Source organism: Peromyscus leucopus, chromosome 5 (assembly GCF_004664715.2).
Source record: "Peromyscus leucopus breed LL Stock chromosome 5, UCI_PerLeu_2.1, whole genome shotgun sequence".
NCBI classification, from domain to species: domain Eukaryota; kingdom Metazoa; phylum Chordata; class Mammalia; order Rodentia; family Cricetidae; genus Peromyscus; species Peromyscus leucopus.
The window spans coordinates 56,325,768-56,346,637 of record NC_051067.1 but is presented as its reverse complement, the minus strand read 5'-3'; the positions used below and the strand labels follow the sequence as shown (position 1 = coordinate 56,346,637).

General features: G+C 36.3%; 1 protein-coding gene across 1 annotated transcript; it reads right to left on the bottom strand.

The window, feature by feature from the left end:
- Positions 1-1,783: 1,783 nt before the first annotated feature.
- Positions 1,784-20,571, bottom strand: LOC114707814 (aldo-keto reductase family 1 member C21-like). The gene is given in 10 exon segments (XM_037206462.1): positions 1,784-2,017; positions 5,422-5,504; positions 8,814-8,979; positions 9,420-9,529; positions 12,997-13,119; positions 13,339-13,416; positions 14,378-14,494; positions 15,363-15,454; positions 15,457-15,529; positions 20,488-20,571. Coding segments are annotated over 10 exon segments (969 nt in total). The 3' UTR covers positions 1,784-1,974.
- Positions 20,572-20,870: the final 299 nt, after the last annotated feature.

Below are 20,870 nucleotides of genomic sequence, written 5' to 3'. Positions count from 1 at the left end.
TTGCTCTGGCTGTTGTTGACTGTATTCTTATACTGGTATCTGGGTTTGGTGTGATTATAGGTCTAGGTGCTGAATTCTGAGATTGTTTTTGTTCAGTGGGTGTTTTGTTCCCTGGTGTCTGTTGTTTTTCAGTGGGCTTAATGACTGAACCTGAATCTACTGATATGTTAACTACTGTTTGGGACCCTATGTCCCTGCAGTAGGCACCCACTACTCAGACCACAGCCTGGTGGGATTTTCAGTCAACCCTTTCCCCTGGATCTGCTGCCGCTGCCAAATATAGCTTTTAACTAAGTCTCTATCATTGTTTTTACCAATAAATCCTGGGAGTCAGATGTTGGGATGAAAACCTGTTAGCTCAGAGAGGCAGAAGAACAACCAGCTGACCTTTCTCTTTGATCAGAGACCCAGCAAGAGAGTGTTTCTCCAGCAATCCCAAACCAAAAGGACCATGAAACTCCAAGTCCCTCCCTACTCCTTCCTGTGAGTCTCTCTATCTGTCTTCCTGGCTCCTCCACAGCTTTTATAGCTAATTCCTCTCAACCAGTTGCTGGATCTGCCCCCTGATTCAAGGCTGATCTTTATTAACACAGAGATTTCACCGTGCAATCAAATATCTTACAACAGTTTTCTGTTTTTTCTGGTCTTCTAGACAGAGTGTCCTGTAGTTTAACAGAGAGTCTCTACTCAACTTGAGGACTGGACTGTGGTAGCTTCTGGTTAAGGCAAGGTCTCCACCCTTGGGACTTGGGACACAGTGATGAGGAGGGGTAGGGGAATTGGAATTGGGGAGTTGAGAGAGTGAGGGGGATCCCTGGGAATTCAGCCTACCTGGAGTTTAGGCAGAAGGCATGGCTTCTGGCCAAGCAGGAAGCATGTTTGGCTTTCTTAATGAATACTGGTTTGACATCTTAAGTCCTGGTTCTCTTTTTTTCAAATTATGTGTACATGTGTGTCTCCATGTTTTAGGATGTGCATGAGTATGAGTAACCATAGCATACTGAAAAGAGTATCCTGGATATTGGGCTTTGAAAATTATTGTCATTTTAATGCTCATCTAGAAATAAAATTGCCACCCATCCTAAAAACCAAAAGGAAGTAAATAGTTATCTAAATGGGTTTCCAAACACTTATTATACTAGTAATTTAATCTGCAGGGTCTGGAGAGATGACTCACTGGTTAAGAGCACTGACTGCTCCTCCAGAGGAACCAGGTTCAATTCTCAGCACCCATGTTACAGCTCACAGGTATCTGCAACTCAGTTTCAGGGAATGCAGCTCCCCCCCCCCACAGGCATACATGTAGCCAAAACACAAATGCACATAAAATGAAAATAAATAAGATAATTAAATCTATAACAAATTTAAATTTTATACTTAAAAAAATTATCTCCAGGAATGTTTTGCTTGTAATTGGAGGCTGATTCATTTCTCACCCCACTCTGACAGCCCTCATGTAATAAATCCCATTCCGTAAGCCTTGGCATTTCTAATCCCATAGTGCTTCATGTAGCTCTGGGTTTATTGTTCACCCTTCTCAATTATGTCTCCCCTTTCTAGCCACATGACATACATTTTCCATCTGGGAGCTAGAGAAACATAGATTAATAAATACCTCTAACTGTTACTCCTCAAAGGATGAAAACACTACCTATTCTTATGGAAGAACTGTCTATAAAATAACTGTCTTCATCTACCACACACTGTACACAGACCTGTAGGCAAATTAATTTGGGGACATCATGAATCATAGAAAAATAAAGCTTTAAAGTAGTACAATGACTCTGAAAATTGTTGGAGAATGTGTCTTTATTTGGTTCCAGAATGACACAATATATTTTTTAATTTTTTCTGTTTTAGCTGAAATGTAGCTCCAGGGGATTCTGAATTGCTACAGAGTAGAAGTTACAAGCCAATACATTAGCACCTGAGCAGTCTCCTGCCAGTAAACCTTCTGACAGACATCGGCACATATTAGTATTCATCAGAAAATGGATAATTAGGGTGGCCAGCAAACCTACAGAGACAAAGAAAATATGTAATTCATTTGATCATTCTGTTTCTTCAAGGAATTATTTCTATGAAGCTGATTTTAGCATGGAAGTATAAAATTTTCTTCTTTTACTTTCAAAACCATTGCTTTCTACTTGTAAAGAAAATAATAGATGAATGATTCAGATTATCCTGTTTTCCCTAGTACTCAACATATAAAAAATGAAAAATCAAATGTTCAAACATGTATCTATCAACAATAGCAAAGAGGGACTGGAGATATGACTCAGCCATTGAAAACATTGGCTGCTCTTCCAAAAGACCCAGGTTCTATTTATAACACCTGCATGGTAGCTCACAACCATCTGTAACTCCAGTTCCAGGAATCCTCTACCCTCCTCTGGTTCATATGGCTCTAGGAATGCATGTAGTGCACAGTTAAACATGTAGTCAAAATGCATACAATTAAAAAATTTAGATAACAAATAAGAAAAAATATTTTTAAGGAAGAAGGTACCTAACCATTTATATTAAAAACTCTCAAGGAGATCCTGCAGGCATCATTCCATAGAACCAATCCCTTCATTAGTTCCAGCAGGTCCCTAGAGGGGATAGATGTTAGGGTGGGTCAACTGTGTGAATCTGGGTGGTAGCTGAGCTAGTCAGTTCAGGCCACTGGGGCCATGCAGGATCTCCATGACTCAGGGTGGCCACAGGCTATCCCAGAGGAGTTTTGGTGAGGATGGTGTGCCAGAAACCAAAGGCCATGAACCAGACCAATGACTTATTGCAGTAAACATTTGTTAGTAAAGCTGATTAGACAAAAGGGTATACTATGTGACACACTGCTCTCATTGCCACCAGGACAAATGAAAGGTTGTTGGAGAGTGTGGTAGTTTGAATATAACTGGCCCTTATAATCTCATAAGGAGTGTTACTACTAGGAGGTATAACATTGTTGGAATGGGTAAGGCCTGTTGGAAGATATGTGTCACTGTGGGGTCAGGCTTAGAGCATAGGACAATATCCTATGCTCAGGATATTGTCCAGTGTCACAGTTGACTTCCTATTGCCTGCAAAATGTAGCAATATCATTGCTACTTCTGGCTCATTTCAGCTTAGAATTTTTATGGAATTTCTGATAATGTGAATGAATGGGTCTCTGATTCTTATGCTTGCTCTTGGACTCTTTTCCTTCTGTTGGATTGCCTTGTCCAGCCTAGATGTGATGTTTTTTGCTTTATCTTGTTATATTTTATTTTGTTATGTTTGGTTGTTATCTCTTAGAACCCTGTCCTTTACTAATGAAAGACAGAAATGGAGTAGATACAGAGGACAGGGGAGGTAAGGAGGAACTTAGACGAATACAGGGAGGGGAAACTATAACCAGTATATAGAGTATGAGAAAAGACTCTATTTTCAATAACAGGAAAACAAATGAGAATAATTTTTTAATTAAATAAAAATGTGAAGTTCATGGCCGGGCGGTGGTGGCGCACGCCTTTAATCCCAGCACTTGGGAGGCAGAGGCAGGCAGATCTTTGTGAGTTCAAGGCCAGCCTGGGCTACCAAGTGAGTTCCAGGAAAGGCGCAAAGCTACACAGAGAAACCCTGTCTCGAAAAACAAAAAAACAAAACAAAACAAAAAAAAATGTGAAGTTCATTGTCTTTGTAATATCATATGATCAAACACAAATAAATGTGCATGTTAAATTTCCAATTAAAATTTTTTTAAAATAATTATGATATAGGAAAATTAGATGGAATAATATATATATATATATATATATATATCAGTATTTTGGGATATGCATTATCCAATTTAAAAGTATTAAATGTATTTGTAACTTAATATTTCATTTTCAGAAACATTGGCTTAAATGGCTTAAATTTACTACACTGACATTTAATTTTAATTTAAAAATTGATCAAGCATTCATTAACTGCCTTCCAAATAAAATATAGTGTTTTTTATTCAGTAATAGAAACAATATTTGTCCAAGACAAAAATCTCACATCCAGGAAGATAACCATAGATCACCATAACAAAATAGGAACACTCGTTATAAAGAGTTAAAAGATTACTTATAGAAGATAATAATATGAATAATAGTTCTCTCTCTATGTAATATGTACTGCTTTATTCATTTTCAGTATATTATTAAAATTAAAATGTATCTAGAAATTTTTATTACATGCAATTTTTCATTGTGTTTACAATTTTTACAAAATATCATATTTTTCATTTTGAAGTAATTTTCCCATGGGGACTGAGAATACATTTTCCTTACTTTCCTTCATTTGTAATGCATCACATTTCAAACTCAAATTCTCTAGAATGAAAAATATGGCATCTTTGGGCTATAAATTCTCTACATCAATGGAAATGTTTCAATATACTATTTCATGTTTTTAATGCATATGTGTGTCCATGTATATGTGTGTGCATCTTTATTTGTGATTGTAGATGCACATGTGTGTATACAAGTATGCACATGAATATAAGGGACATAGGAAATCCTTAGATGTAATACTCAAGAATGCATTCACCTCTTTTGAGGCAGGGTCTCTCATTGACCTTATACTCACTAGTTATCATAGGATGGCTGGCTTGTCAACCCCAGGGATTATTGTGTTTTTTTCCTCCACATCGCTTGAATTACAAGAGCACACTACTGCTCTTAGATTTTAATCATGGTTTCTAGATGTCAAACTCAGGTCTTCACACTTTCAAGGAAGTGCTTTAATGACTTTCAGCATTTCCTTCGGCCTTAAATGTTTTTGCTATAATTTCTACATCTCTCTATAAGTTCTCTACATTGACCTATTTACATTTCAGAAAATCAAACCCACTGTACTATTACACACATCAAGACAGCAGTTCTCAAACTAGAACACTGAGGTCCTAAACAAAAGCACATCAGAAAGAAATGAAAGTTTTCAGTATTAAGAAAAATCATTTAATTTCCTCAATAGAGTGAACAATTCCACATGCAGGTGATGACATAGAATAAATTTGCTAGGATCTGAATTTAAGCAAGTGCTGAAGAAAATGACATGATGGCATGATATTGGTATTGGAAATGATTCAATGGGCTCCTTGAAATGTCCACAGTGCATATCTACAGGGTATACAGATTTTTATCACCACAGGGAAGATGGAGATTCAGCAGTGATGCAGGCTGACCTGCATACTCCTTGAAACAGTGCAGACTTTTAGGTACAACACATTAAGGTGTCTCTGGGTCTGCTTACACTGCTGCTGTGAAAAAGGTCAGAACTCTGAACAGACTAGAAAGAATTCCAGAAGTTCTTTTTTCCAAATTCTGGGCTCTAATTGCCCCTGCCTTCTTTATATTTATTTAGATAACTTTAAAAGCATTCACCCTGAAAATAAATGGAGTAAAACATGTCGCCAAAGTTACTTACATTGTTGTATTCAAGTATCGCATATTTCTGTTCAGTCCATCAAGGACTTTCATATCCTCTGAACTCAACTGGAATTCAAAAACCTATTAGATAAGAACAATTTTTAGAAAATTAGACTGCATGTTTGTCAATGGCACATTATAAATACAACAGACTGAACTGTGATGACAAAAATGTTGAACAATCTTAGATCTTACAAAATACAAAGATATTCAGCAAAACACCCAAGTGAGAAACACATATCAGGGACAGCATGATTCAAATCCATCTACATATTGAATCTATCCACAACACACAGGCAAGAGAGATTTGAATGGAAGGTGAGAAAGAAAGAAATCTGATGTGATTCAAAGAAGAAAACATCATTGCTTAGATGACCTAAATTGGGAGTGCAATTTTCTGAATGTGAAACACAATTCAGAAATCATAATTCATATAGTTTTATTTCCACATCTGAAAAGAAAGCAATCAAATATAAGCATGTTGTTTTAAACATAACTTGAATGGACATTCTACTACTAATAATGGTGTTTTATAAATGATTAAGAACTGGCTTCCAGGAGGTCATCTTTAATACAGTTTGGGCCGTTTAATGAATAGGATCACTTATAATTATTAGCATTGAAACAAATGAATGCATAAATCACTGGTCGTGATCTGAAAATAAATACCAAAAGAAAATGACAGAATAAGAATATAGATCATACAACTACTTACTCATTTAACTGACAGGCATGGATGTAAAATCACCTGAATATTTGAAAGTTATTAAAACAAAAAAGATATCAAGAAAATCACAAAATTAAGTGGTTTCTATGTATAAATGAGACAGAATACAATCAGATTATTTATTATGAAAATTATGATAGTTTGTATAGTATGTAACATATTATCTACATAATAGAAAATTCCAATAAAATGATCATGGGTTGGACATCACAGTACTGTCAAAAACCCACAGTCTCCAAAATAATGAACAGACATGATATCAAAGGCAGACTTAAACACTCTGGTTGGAAGTTAGCAAGTGGATTCCAAACCTTATGTTTCAAAAAAAATGCATAAATAACCAAAGCAAGCTAGGTGTGATGACACACATCTATAATCCCACCACTTAGACTATAAAAGGCAGAACTAAGTTTAGAAGTTCCTGGTCATCTTCATCTACATTGCCAGCTTAAGGCCAGCCCACTTTAAAATTGATGACCTTAAAGTAAACTACCATCAGAAAATACAAAACCATCCACAAAAACAAACTCAACCTAAAACTCCAGAAAACTCCCTGGACCTAAAAAGCACAAGAAATTTAACTACTCAAGATATTTCAAGTTCCCGTTTTTTTTTTTTTTTTTCCTCTCACTTCTTGGTAAGACCTCAGTAATAGAACAGCATTAGCTCGTGAAAAAGTGGTTGCAAAGCTGGACTCTACTGTGCATGATGTATGCAGGCATTTATTGCAAATTAAAAAAAATCTCCACAGAAAATATGAAAATGTAAAATAACAGACACCAAATATCATCAAGCTATGTTTAAGTAAGAGCAAAAGTGAGAAGCATTGTCATTTGGGAGAGCCAAACTCATTTCCAGATAATTAATGCATTAGGTAAAATATGTTAACTGACCACAAGAGTGAGGAGAGATCCATAATCATGGAATGGTGAATTTTGTTAGCCATTTTCAAATTGAAAGTATGCTTTGGCTGACACTTGAAATCATAAACGAGCAATTCTGGTAGAACAAAAAAAATGAGGTGGAAAGAACAGAGGATAACATTTTCAAAATAATAGAGAAGAATATTGGTGTGTTCCACACAGGAATGCTTATGCCAGTCAACCACAAAAGAAAGTCATGAAGAATATGAGTCTATAGAGAAGGAATTCCTGTTCATGTTAATAAATAACGAAAATTAGAAAAATTAGAAAAGGAGAGCTTTTTTTTTTTTTTTAGAAAAAGTTTCAAAATTCACCTAAGAAGCTGAAACCAATGAATTTCCAGAATATAACAGCATAGTTAATGGATTGACAATAAGCATATAGTAATTCCAGAGGAAGAGTTAGCCTTTCCCAAAAGTCATTCTCTTAATTGGTTGCCCAATACAAAGGGGTCAGCCTTGAAGCCATATAAGCACCATTAACAAAAATGGACTCAGCATGTTTAATTTATGCAATGTTAAATACTAACACTTATATACAGATATTTGTAACAATAATAATTGAGAAATAAGGGCCTATCAATTTGACAATGGAGGGATATGGGAGAAGTTAGAGGTAGGGAACTGGAAAGGGGATGGAGAAAGGAAAATGGAAGAAGAATGTAGTATAATTATATTTTAATAAAATATATAAAAATTGTAAAAGATTATAAGAATGTCTACTACATGTCTTGCAGTGTCCACTCTATTTTGTGAATATATAGCCATTTGAATTAGAATGTGGAAGAAGCTTTTCCTGCATGTCTTCATACTTCCCTGGTTGTAGTGCACTGTGCCAGTAGAATATGCCAGAAGTAATGGTATTCCTGATCTAGATTAGAACATAATCATACATGAAAGCCCTTTCCAAGAACTCAGAAACTAATTTGAAATTGTGCAAAGTGGTGAAGTAAAACCAAAGCTGCTTGGAAGAAGCATTAAGAACTATGAAGACAAGAGCTGGAGAGGCCAAGGAACTACATGGAGATGAAGCAGGCTCTACTGCAAACAGTGCTCTACTATGTCCTGGAGCAGACATGAGGGAACCCATCCAAGAGGAGAAAACCTCTCTGAGGTCAGATGAGACAGGAAAAATTCTAACCACAGAACAAATAGTAGCACAAATATTTTTATATATGGAATCCCTACAAAGAACAATTAATTGCATAAATGTTTTTATATGGAGCCCATACATGGAATTGGGTTGTTCCTTGAACTCATACAACTATTCATGATAAAAATAAATGACCTCCTCTTTGAAAAGAAAGTTACTTTCTACCAGATTTGAAGATACTTGACAGAAAATTAAATTTAAAGACGTTAAATACCTGGGTGTTAAAATAAATGTATATGCAGGAAAATATGAACCAGAACACAAATAATTTGCAGACCTAAGATTATCTAGTTTGGGTGCCTCATTTCAGCTGACAAAGGGTCATTTCATTCACTTAAGGTTACTAGGTGCATTACCAATGTGATGCTAAGACAAGAAATCTATCTTCAACCTAATTCTAGTTCTATATTACAACAAAAGTTATGATGCTATTACAGAGCAGGATAAAACCCTTCAAATGTATATAAAGGACAAAAGCCTGGGAAAGCAAGGTAGAAGGACAAGGCTGATACAGGCTCCCGAGTTTCTAAAGAAGTACAAATAATGAATCAGTATGAACAATTTTGAAGCCCACAGCCTCATTATCACCTTTGTGTTCTCTTTGACCCGCTTTTCATTGAGAGTGCTGTTGAGGGCCACAATCCCACGCTGTAACTGGTAGCGCAGGGCAATCAAGGCTGGAGTTTGATTGTATTTTTTGGCCATGGAACAAAGAACTGGTTCATCCAAGAGAACAGGGGAGTTCTGGTTCACCCTGGAATGAGATATAAGGGGGGTAAATCCCTCAATCTATAGCATGTAAAGAAGTTTGAAATATGAATGAAGATGGCCATAGACAATGGGTTTTCCCAAGTGTGTTTCTAAACTGGTACCACCAATATCATCTTTCATTCTCTCCAAAATGCAAACTATCTCTGCTTCCAGATCACAGAGTATGGACTTAGAACTGCAGGACTATAGGCATGTCAACAACAGTTGCTAACTTATGTTTAATTTTAATTTTTTTGGTTTATTGGTTTTTTGAGACAGGGTTTCTCTATGTAGTTTTGGTGTCTTTCCTGGGTCTGGCTCTGTAGACTAGGCTGGCCTCTCAACTCACAGAGATCTGTCTGGCTCTGCCTCTCCAGTACTGGGATTAAAGTTGTGCTCCACCTCAGCCCGGCTTTTATGTTTAATTTTTAATAACCACATTATCATCCTGTATATCGTTGTGTTCCCAGGACACCATAGGCAACCAGTACAATGTCATTTGACCTGCAGAAATCTAAAAGTTTCATTTGGTTGAGATAAGGATGACATTCTACCTGCAGAGGAATGAATAAAGATACCACATTACATGAATATTAACATTGATTTAAAGAAAACTGTTAAAATACAATAAGCTGAATTAGGACAACTTGTGTAACAAAGTGTGCATTGACTATAACAACACTAAGACTTAAGCAAATAACCCCCAACTCATTCTTTTTTTTTTTTTTTGGTTTTTCGAGACAGGGTTTCTCTGTGTAGCTTTGCGCCTTTCCTGGAACTCACTTGGTAGCCCAGGCTGGCCTCGAACTCACAGAGATCCGCCTGGCTCTGCCTCCCGAGTGCTGGGATTAAAGGCGTGTGCCACCACCGCCCGGCCCCCCAACTCATTCTTATTCAAGAAACTTTGATCAATTTCAGCGGGTCATTTTAAAACGTTATGAAAATAGAGGTTCCTTGGAAGTAGAAGGGGTTTGTGTGTGGGTAGAGAAGGGAATAATAAAGGATAAATGGGGGGTTTATCCAAGGAACATATATAAATGTTCAAAAAAACATATACAATTTTTTAAATATTTGAAAGAAAATACTGTCTTTGTTCATAGCTCTAACTCCAGAATTTAGGAGACTCGTGTGTGTGTGTGTGTGTGTGTGTGTGTGTGTGTGTGTGTGTGTGTGTGTACATATGTGTGCACATGTACCACAGTATGCTTTTGGAGGTCCTAGGACAACTTGTGTGAGTCAGTCCTTTCCTTCCGTCATGGGAAGGATCAAACTCAGGTGTTCTATCTTGGCAGTAAATGAATTTACTCACTCTTCTGTCTCACTGGCCCCATGATATATATGTTTTATCAATACATTTATTGTACTGATGGGTTTCATAAAGACATGTTTATATAATTTCATTTTGTACTTTGATCCTATTCACTCTCACTCCCCATTACTACCCATAATTTCCATTCAATTCTCCATATTTTAATTTAAAAACTATAATGCCTTATGTTCCTAGGAACAGTTAAAAACAACTATTTTGAGTTCAATCAAACTTTGCACAAAATCCTATGTGCAAATAATCATCTTCTGTAGGCAGAATCATGACAGAGCCTCGATGAAGAATAGGGAACAGAATTACTAAGTTTTGACTATTAAATAGTACAACAAAGCATGAACTGTAAGGTCTATAGGTTGAAAAAGCCAGTTGGGTAGAAACCTCAAATTTGGCAGATTTTAGCAAGAACTGAAAACTAAAAGTTAATCCAAATAAGTGAAGTAATTCAAAATCAATACTTTCATAAGAATGTGCACACAAAAAGGAAGGTAATTAGACATAGAAAAAGAAAAACTCCAGGTCATTATCAATTGTAGTTACTATAGCAACTCCTTTTTCAGAACATTTATACTAAAGGTATAAATTTACCAATAGTGGAACTGAACTTGCTATATGAATTTTCTTTCATATACAATAAAAGAACAAGTAAGGATAAAGCTGAAAGGGAGAATTAGTATTGTCAAACTGAAGCAAAATAATTGACTCAGGCAAATATCTTTGATGGATTCACAAATATTATGTGACAGTTCATCATAAAGTATGAATTCCTTCTTCTAAATCATCATGTACCCAAGTCACAGTATTTACAATGGAGGAAAAAATGTTGAAAAAGAAGAGATCTGCCTGAGACTATTAGCATTACCACACTGTCAATGGAACATCATGAACAGCAGGACATTGTATCAGTACATGATACTTTATCGACTCCCATGTGAACATTGGAACATTGGAGGATGTTTCCTTGGCAAAAAAAAAATTAACATTATGTGTCATAGGTTATTCAAACTCAATTCCTCATTATATAAGCATTCAGTGGTTGAAAAACTATCTTTCATTAAAATATAAATATCTGAATCAATCCAGTATTTTAAGTATTCTTCCTAGATGTCATTTGGGAAAACACTGGTCTACATGAAAGTATAAAAAGCTGGGAAAATATTTGGGAAAGATGTATAAATACCAATTTTACCTTGATGAGAGAAGAACTACCTAATGTTATTTGGGGAACAGAGAAATTTTACTGTGAACTGATAATTCATAACAGCATGCGAGCTGGAGAGATGGCTCTGTAGTTAAAGCAATAGCTACACAAGGAAGGGGATCTGGAATTCAGACTCCAAGAACCTACATTTATTTGAGATGGGCAGACTGCTCTGCCCATATTTCTATAGTTTGAGGGCAGAGACAAATGATCCAAGAAGAGACCCAGTTAGCAAGACTGCAAGACTAGCCTTATTCAAAATGGGTTTGAATGAGAAAGCATGTTTCAAGGAATGAGCTGTAGAGGAAGACTTCTAACATCAACCTTAGGCCTCCACATATACATCTGCACACACTGTATGTACTCCATAAGCACATATACAAGAAAAGAAGACATATAGAAAGGAATGTTATAAACTCAGTTCTCATAATGCAAATCAAATCATAAAATAATATGTCTTCATTCCTAGGAGAAGATTTATGAGATCATTTGAGGTTGATATAGTGATATGTGCATCTAACTTTGAAAGGTTTGGCAACATATTACACACATATATTAATGTGTAATCATATATATGTTACTATAATTTGCAGACTTGCAAAATGTCAACAATTTTGGACATAGATGAAGAAATATCCAAGATTTGTACCATCCATTCAAATTTCTTAAGTGCTTTAAAATTATCATAAAATTACATAAAAATTGTCACATTATTTTTCTTATTTGAATATCTAGTGATTTGATCCTTATATGCCAAGAACATAAATAGCATATACCCTCATTTCCTATATGTGACCTTATCTTGTCTACTGAAAGTTGTTATAAATACCCAAGAGAACGGAGCCACAGATACAAGGAAGTTTTTTCACACTATTTGATGCCACAAACCAGGAGAAAAAATTGAAATATGCTCAGAAACAAAGTCAGCTGAAGTATTGTTCAAAGTTCTGAGTATTAATTTTACAAACCCAATTAATATCGCCAAACTTCTTCCCTCTAACCTAGATGAGAATTGTAGTCTGCTGTAATTCTTAATGTAGCTAAGTCTTGGTTCATAATCAACAAAGTATATGAACCCTACAGAAACCCAGACCAGCATCATCTGTTAATTTCACAACATCCTTGTTTTCTGGACATCTCAAGCTTTCTCAGTCTTATCTAAGCACAGTTCCTTACAGCTTTTCCCCGTTAATCATCGTTCATTCTTACCATATCAGGTATAAGTTCACCTTTCCTCAGAGTGTGATGAATGACTAGAGTCTACATTGATCATCCATACCTCTCTAAAATACAAGAAAAGGATCTGCCAATGTTTTCCACTAAGACTTCACAGAGTGAAACACAATCTATGATTGTAAATATCCTATACATAAATACTGTGCTGTTAGCTTGTTTGTTCCCCATCTAAGATGAATGCTAAAAGAGTACCTATTGACCAGTGGCAAGAAGGGAAACAAAGAAATGAACAACAAGGAGAAGAGGCTGAGGATCCCCACCTGGTTGCACACAGGCTTCTACTTGAGCCCTGGCTTGTTCAGGATTGTCTCCAGCTGCCTGCGGTTAAAGTTGGACACCCCGATGGACTTGGTCAGTCCTGCCTCCTTACACCTCTCCATTGCCTAAAGAAGAAACGATGGTCACAAAATATTTTATGTGGTTGCATAACTCCTTTGTTTCTAGTACATTAAAGTCATGCATGCTACCCCAGCTCTTAAACAAAACAGACCTTAGAAATAACCCCCAACACAGAAGACACACCCCATTTTCATGTACGAAATTGTGGTCTGATTTTTTCTCTCCCTGCACACCCCACTGTGCTCCTTAATCCCAGTACTCACTTCCCAGGTTGCACAGAGATCCACTATGTCAAATATTAGTTTTCCATGTTCATCTACTGGGTACTCATCTTCTCCTGGCTGGAACAGAAGCAAATGTTAAAGTAACCTCTCAACAAACACATTTTTCCAACCTGAAGCAATGATCCAAGGGAAAGGGATTGCTGAAAACTGAGCCTCCATAAGATAGATGGGTCATATTTAATTTAATTATATTTGTCATGTATTGTGAATGTAGAGTTATATGAAATTCTCTTGCGTGGTAGAATTCTATTTTCTTTCTTTCTTTCTTTCTTTCTTTCTTTCTTTCTTTCTTTCTTTCTTTCTTTCTTTCTTTCTTCCTTCCTTCCTTCCTTCCTTCCTTCCTTTCTTTCTTTCTTTCTTTCTTTCTTTGTTTTTTTTTTTTGAGACAGGGTTTCTCTGTGTAGTTTTGTTGCCTGTCCTGGAACTCACTCTGTAGCCCAGGCTGGCCTTGAACTCACAGAGATCTGCCTCTCGAGTGCTGGGATAAAAGGCATGCTCCATCACTGCCCAGTGGTTCTATTTTCTTATATCTATTGTATGTATTCATAAATATTGCATCTCTGGGTCATTGTGGAGTATCCTAGTTGACTTTTATCATTCTTTAGGGCTTTCCAGTAGGTGGATAACCAATTTGGCATCTCTTCCCTGAAGAAAATTATTTCTCTTGCTCTTATTCCTTAGTTGCCTCTAGTTCTTTGTCTAGTGCTGAGGCCTCATGAGATTTCCCCTTTAGTATTAACACGACTACTGGTCCTTGCTCAGATCTTCTTTAGTTGGCATGTTTGTAAGACTTCATGAATATAGCTTCTCTGATATCTCTAGAAGATGCCATCTCACAGAAAACTTTCTACTCCTCTGAATCTTACAAGCATTCTGTCCTCTCAACTACTGTGATCGCTGTGCCATAGCAGGAGTTGTTTTTTTTTAGATGCATAGAACCTATAGTTGCTGCATTACTAAACCATCATAAATATAAACTACTCTAAATGAAATGTTTCTGGAGATTCAAACAACATACTTTCAGGGCCACTGGGTAATGCATGAGATACAGGTCCACATAATCCAGCTGAACTTTCTTCAGTGACTGCTCCAAAGAAGACCTCACTAGTTCTGGGCAAAGACAATTACACCAGACCTATAGTAGAGGGTGGAATTCAGGTTGAAGTAATAAATTGTGATAGTTCATTTACTTTACCTAACATGGAGACATTTTTCTACTGATTTGAAATTGATGTGCACAGGGGGAATATTCTACTTCTTCCCAAATGTTCTTTAATCTGATCTAGCCATGCACATCTTTTATGTTTATTATGAATTAATCTTGGAAATTACTCAAGACCCAATATTTTAATCAAGAAATAATAATGCTCATCATCAATATTATGTTTTAACTGGATTTAAAATGCACAGTGAGAGTCTAATACTCTTATCCAGGCAACTTAATATGAAATAGTTTGTGGTGGGGGTATCTGCATATGTGTGTGCTGTTTTGCTTATTTAGTATGCACATATGGATGGATGTCAATCTGGGGGGCCTATCTCTGTCACTGTCTGCCTATGTAATTTTTAATATATGTAATTGTAGGGAAAATAGTTATAACATTTTATTTAATGCTATATTAGTTACATCTTGCTTAACATCCAAAATCTAATCTTATTTTCTCTCATTGATAAAAGTATCGAAAATTTTGAGAGTAATGAGAACTTTTAGAAAGATATCCAGGAGATAAGCAAGGCTACCAACTCTCTTCCATAGTCCAGTTTACATCATATTCCTATGAACTTAGATGTCAGAATGAGAGGCATCAAATCAAATTAAATTCATGAATCTAAATACAGCAATAATGAGAAAACCATTCTCTGTCAATCAACACTGTATCCAATATGCAAATTTATGCAAGTAAAATATAAACCAGTAAGTACTGTTCACTATCAATTACTGATCTAATCCTGTGAACATCAGATATCATGGTTCATTCACAGGTACATTATGTAAACAGTACCTTTGTTGTGTAAAATACATCTTCTCTCCTCACAGTGCCATCAGCAATCTTGCTTCGTATGACCTCTCCCACATAACCTTCAGTTTTATAACAGAAGCAGAATCAAAATGACGGAAGCCAGCATCTATAGCTATTTTGGTGAGCTCCTTAATCTTACTCCTGGGAATCTGAGGAGAAACAAAAGGTTTATAGACAGATATTCATAATTCAGAATGTATTCTGGCACAAAACATGACCTGATCTGGTATTAATTTTCCCCCACATCTTTTGAGGCAAAGACTACATGTATGTTTACTGTGACATTTGTCGATGTGGTATCAAGAGTGAGGCAATCTGGGAACCTCATCTGTTCTTGCCAAGCACAGGTTGAACATTGCCAAATGAGGGCTCAACTAGCACCTAGGATCCAGGATTTACTACAGGGAATCATAAGAATAATAAACAAAATTTACACTGGAAAATATGCTCCAATTGACATAAAAATTAAATGAAGTGTAAGGGAATTCCACCCACCCCCAAGCCAAGACCATAAAACTGTCAAAGTTCCAGGAAGTCAGCTATTTGATGATTTCAGAAGAAAAACAGCTGACCCTTCCCTTAAATAACTGATGATTGTGAAAAGATAACAGACCCTCTAGTTTCAAGAAAAACAGCTAATTTAAGAAAAAAAAAGAATAACTTCTCTAATCTGTCGCTAATGCTCCTTCATTTCCTCTTCCTTTTCCTTAGCTACAAAAATACAGCTTAAAAGACAGCATCTGTGTTTCCCTTGTACTCTGGTCATTGAGTGACTAGGTCCTGTTCCATGATCATAGTGTGGCCAAAACTTGATAGTCCCTTTTCTCGCATAAAGTAAATCTTTCTCTAGCTGTTTGAGGTAATTTAAATGCTCATTTGGTTTCTTCCTACAAACTTAATTCTTACATATTCTTATACTGTAGATCTTCCATGAGCTTTCTTTCAGGAAAAGAAGACAGAACTCATCAAATTACCCAAACACTGAATTCACAAAGGGTGCTCTGGTGTTTAAATGGATACTGTTTAGAGCCTCCATTCAAAGATCTTCATTTTTAGTTTGTTACATAAAACTTGACTTACCACATCCCCAAGTTTTGTCTCCAAATCAAAGTTCGTTTATGAGAGCCCCAGTGCTTGTCCAGGCAGTAAATTGCCACACATATTATGAAATCAGTGTTCTTAGTTTTATCAATGAAATTACGACACACAATGACACACCTGCTTTCTTCTCTAGATATCACCTTTTGCCTCTTTTGATTTCTCAAGTGCTCCCAATCTTCTCCTGCCTTTTATTCTACTTTCCTCCACAGAAATTTAAGCAATTCTTGTCATTGTTGATCATTGTCCTTTGGACACTTTAAAAACATTTTAGTTCATTGAGATGACTCAACAGGTTAAGAACTTATCAACAGTCCTAATGACCCTTTTTCAAACCCTAGACCCAAATGGTGGAAGAGAAATGACCTAAGACTGCTGCTCTCTGTCCTCCACAATGGAACACAACAAGTACACACACACACACACACACACACACACACACACACACACAGCGAGAGCGAGCAAGCGAGAGAGAGAGAGAGAGAGAGAGAGAGAGAGAGAGAGAGGACAATGAGAGAAAAAAGAGGAGATAAGAAAGAGAACAAACAAAATTAAAAAGAATAAATTTATAGAACAAAAAAGTGAATTCTAAAATCTAGAACCAGTCTATAGACATACATCTGTGGTCAGGCTAATCACATTACTGGAAATCAGCTTTCATTCCAGGCAAGTAAACTCTCCAGTTCTACACTTTCATTGCAAAGAATTGTTTGTACTATTATGTACTAAGTCCAACATGTTGAACACAGATCAATTATGTCTAAATTCCATTACTAAGTTCCTCATTTCTGCTAGGTTATTGTCCCATTTTTATTTCTAGTTGTTTCTTTTGCACCAAGAATAGTTAATGGAGTTAGTTCTGCAACCAAAATCTGTAATAACAGCACGGGAAAGGCCCAGGGGATTAAAGCTTCAAGACCAGCCTGTTTGCAGAGTGATACTTCTGGGAAAAATCAACAGCCACAAAAATAAGACATGGGAACATCTACTTAGCCCATATCATATAAAGAAAATGACATAATATGTAGCTAGAGTTTTTCTGCCTTGCCCACAGTCAGGACAAATCTTTGTCACCCTCCAGTCCCACAGCCGCTCAGACCCAACCAAGTAAACACAGAGACTTATATTGCATACAAACTGTATGGCTGTGGCAGGCTTCTTGTTAACTGTTCTTTTATCTTAAATTAACCATTTCCACAAATCTATACCTTGCCACGTGGCTGGTGGCTTACCGGCGTCTTCACATGCTGCTGGTCATGGCGGCGGCTGCAGTGTCTCTCCGCCTTCTGCTTCCCAGCTTTCTCCTCTCTCCTTGTCCCACCTACTTCCTGCCTGGCCACTGGCCAACCAGTGTTTTATTTATTGACCAATCAGAGCAATTTGACATACAGACCATCCCACATCAATAATAAGTCAAACTCAAAGCAGAGCACCAAAGTTAAATGACTCACATATCTTATTTTAGAAACATTATTGTACTAATATCTTTACAAGTTGGATTTATAAAAGTGTAAAATATCTTCAACAAAAAAATAAGTATAAAAATCTCTCTGGTTACAATCAACTTGCAATTGAGGAAGTTGACAGCTAGTTTTCTTTTTTACTCTTTTTGTATATAATTTATGTAGACAAACTTGCAACTTAATAGGAAAAGAGTTTGAGAATGTATGAAACATTGAACATCAACATGCTTCTGATCTTTAAAACTAGATTTTTTTTCAAAATTCTGTTTCAGTTAATATGTATTAATTTCATATACTAACGGTGTTCAGTGACCATGCACCCTGAAGAAATAGGGACAGCCCACATTTGACATGGCTTATAATTTCTGTCCATTTTCCTTCCTTATTTTCTTTAAATTTAGATACTGAGAAATACATGTTAAATTATTGCAAACTACACTCTTCCTCCAAACTAAGAGACACAAACACTTACTCTTTCTTTATTTTATATATTTTATTTTTTATTTTACAATACTATTCAGTTCTACATAATAGCCACAGATTCCCTTGTTCTCTCCCTTCCTGCCCCCTCCCCTTTCTCCCAGCCCACCCCCCATTCCCACCTTCTCCAGATCAAGGTCTCCCCCGAGGACTGGGATCAACCTGATAGACTCAGTCCAGGCAGGTCCAGTCCCCTCCTCCCAGATTGAGCCAAGCGTCCCTGCATATTGGATGGCCAAACACCCTAATAGTTGTGCCATAAACCCCATTCAAGGACTGAGGAATCTGGATGCAGACATCCACGTCTAGGCCCCGGGTGGAGCACTGGGAGTCTAATTAGTGAGAAAGAGGAGGGTTTATATGAGCGAGAATTGTTGAAACACTTACTTTTTCTATCCAACTGCTTTTTCATTCCTGGCACATAAACTCTCTTGATCATTGTCCATCCCCTGTCATTTCGAGCCTCAGCCTCTAGTGATGTTTATTATTCAAGTTAACTTGTTATAGTGTCCTATTCTGAGACAGCATAAGTAACTAATGTTTCCCTTTAGCAGACAATCATAGGAATGTATACAACAGTTGGATCTATGTCACTACAAATAAAAGAATACCATTTTCTTTTATAAATGAATAATTCACAATGAATAGATGAGATGTTTTATCTATGCTTTAAAATACTTTTATTGTGTATATCTACTGCATATGGTACCATGTTACATAAGAACATTTTTATACAAGCATATAATGTTGAGCATATGCCCCACCCAACACTGTGTTCCTTCCCTTCTCCCTTTTCTTTTCTTTCTTTCTTTCTTTTTTTTTTTTTGAGACAGGGTTTCTCTGTGTAGTTTTGCACCTTTCCTGGAACTCACTCTCTAGCCCAGGCTGGCCTCGAACTCACAGAGATCGGCCTGCCTCTGCCTCCCGAGTACTGGGATTAAAGGTGTGTGCCACCACTGCCAGGTCCCCTTCCTCCTTTTCATTTCCTCCACATTAATCCCCTTCATTAACTTAAACAATTTCACTTTATGATAGACATATCTACACACATGATCTTGTGTACCTGTATAAAATCAAGGAACTGTAAATCAGAGGAAACATATTTGTCCTTTTGAGAATGGATTTCTTTGCTTTATATGATTACTTTTACCTTTATTCTTTTTCTTAAAAACAACAAAACCTTAGTCATCTTTGTGCTTGAATGAATATATATATATATATATATATATATATATATATATATATATATAAAATATTTGTTCTATTGTTGGGGACCTAGGTTGGATTCATAACTTAAATACTGTGAATAGTGATACAATAAAGACTAATGAGCAAGTATTTCCATAATATGTTCATTTGATGTTCTTGGATATTTAGCCAGGAGTGACATAGTACATTTTCCTTATCTATTTACTGAATGATGGGCACATAAACTGGTTCCATGTATCACTTACAATAAAAAGTACTACAACAGACAAAGATAATTAGATAACAGCTTCTATGTGGGAAATAACTTTTAAAATATGTCTCTCAAAGCATATGAAGCAACAGAAGAAATATAAAAATACAATCATATTAAATTTTGAGATTTTTACACCACAAACCCCTATCCTGAAATTAAAAAGTATCAGTCACTCAAGAATAGTTAAAAATCTATAGAACATGAAGAACCATTCTTCTTACAAAACACTAGTCTAGAATTCAAAACTAACAAAAACCACATAATCCATTTTTTGAATCGGTAGCCTATCTGAACAGACTTTTCTCAAAAGGAAAAATACACTGTAAGCAAACATTTAAAGCCTCTGTAATATTCATTTTCAGGAAGTCAAGCAAAAGGAAATGGATTTAAACAAAAGAAAACATGGCTCCAAGATAATTAACAGGAAGCTAATGACCACACTCTGTCTCTGAACAGTCTCTGTTACAGGACCTAGCCCGAGGAAAGAGAGAATCCAGGAAGCCCAGAGTCACCAGGAAGTGAGTGACTTTGCAAGTCATATAGATTTACATTTATTCTGGTTCTATTTCCTCTGAATTTTCAAACCACGCATCACTGTTTTTACCTCTAAAGGTAGAGCAGTACCAAAGTCCAGCACAGGAATGAAGTGTCCATCATTCAGTTCCACACTTTGACACTTGGAGTTCATCTTCTGTCGCTCTTCAGGATAAGCTGTCTCTGCTTGATGTTCTTCTTTACAGGTCCTTTAAGTAATGGTCGCTCTTCCTCTGCCTTCTAGGCTAAAGAATAGTTCATGACATGTGGGAGGAGTTAAGCTGCTTTCCACAAGTGAGGATAAAATGAGAGCCAGTTAACTTATTTATAAAAGAGAGAATTCTTTCTTCCCTTTTATTGAAAAAAAAAAGATTTTTTATACAGTTAATCCTGATACCCCATTTACCTCCCTCTGCCCCTTCATAACTCCCTTCCCATCCAGATCCACCCCTT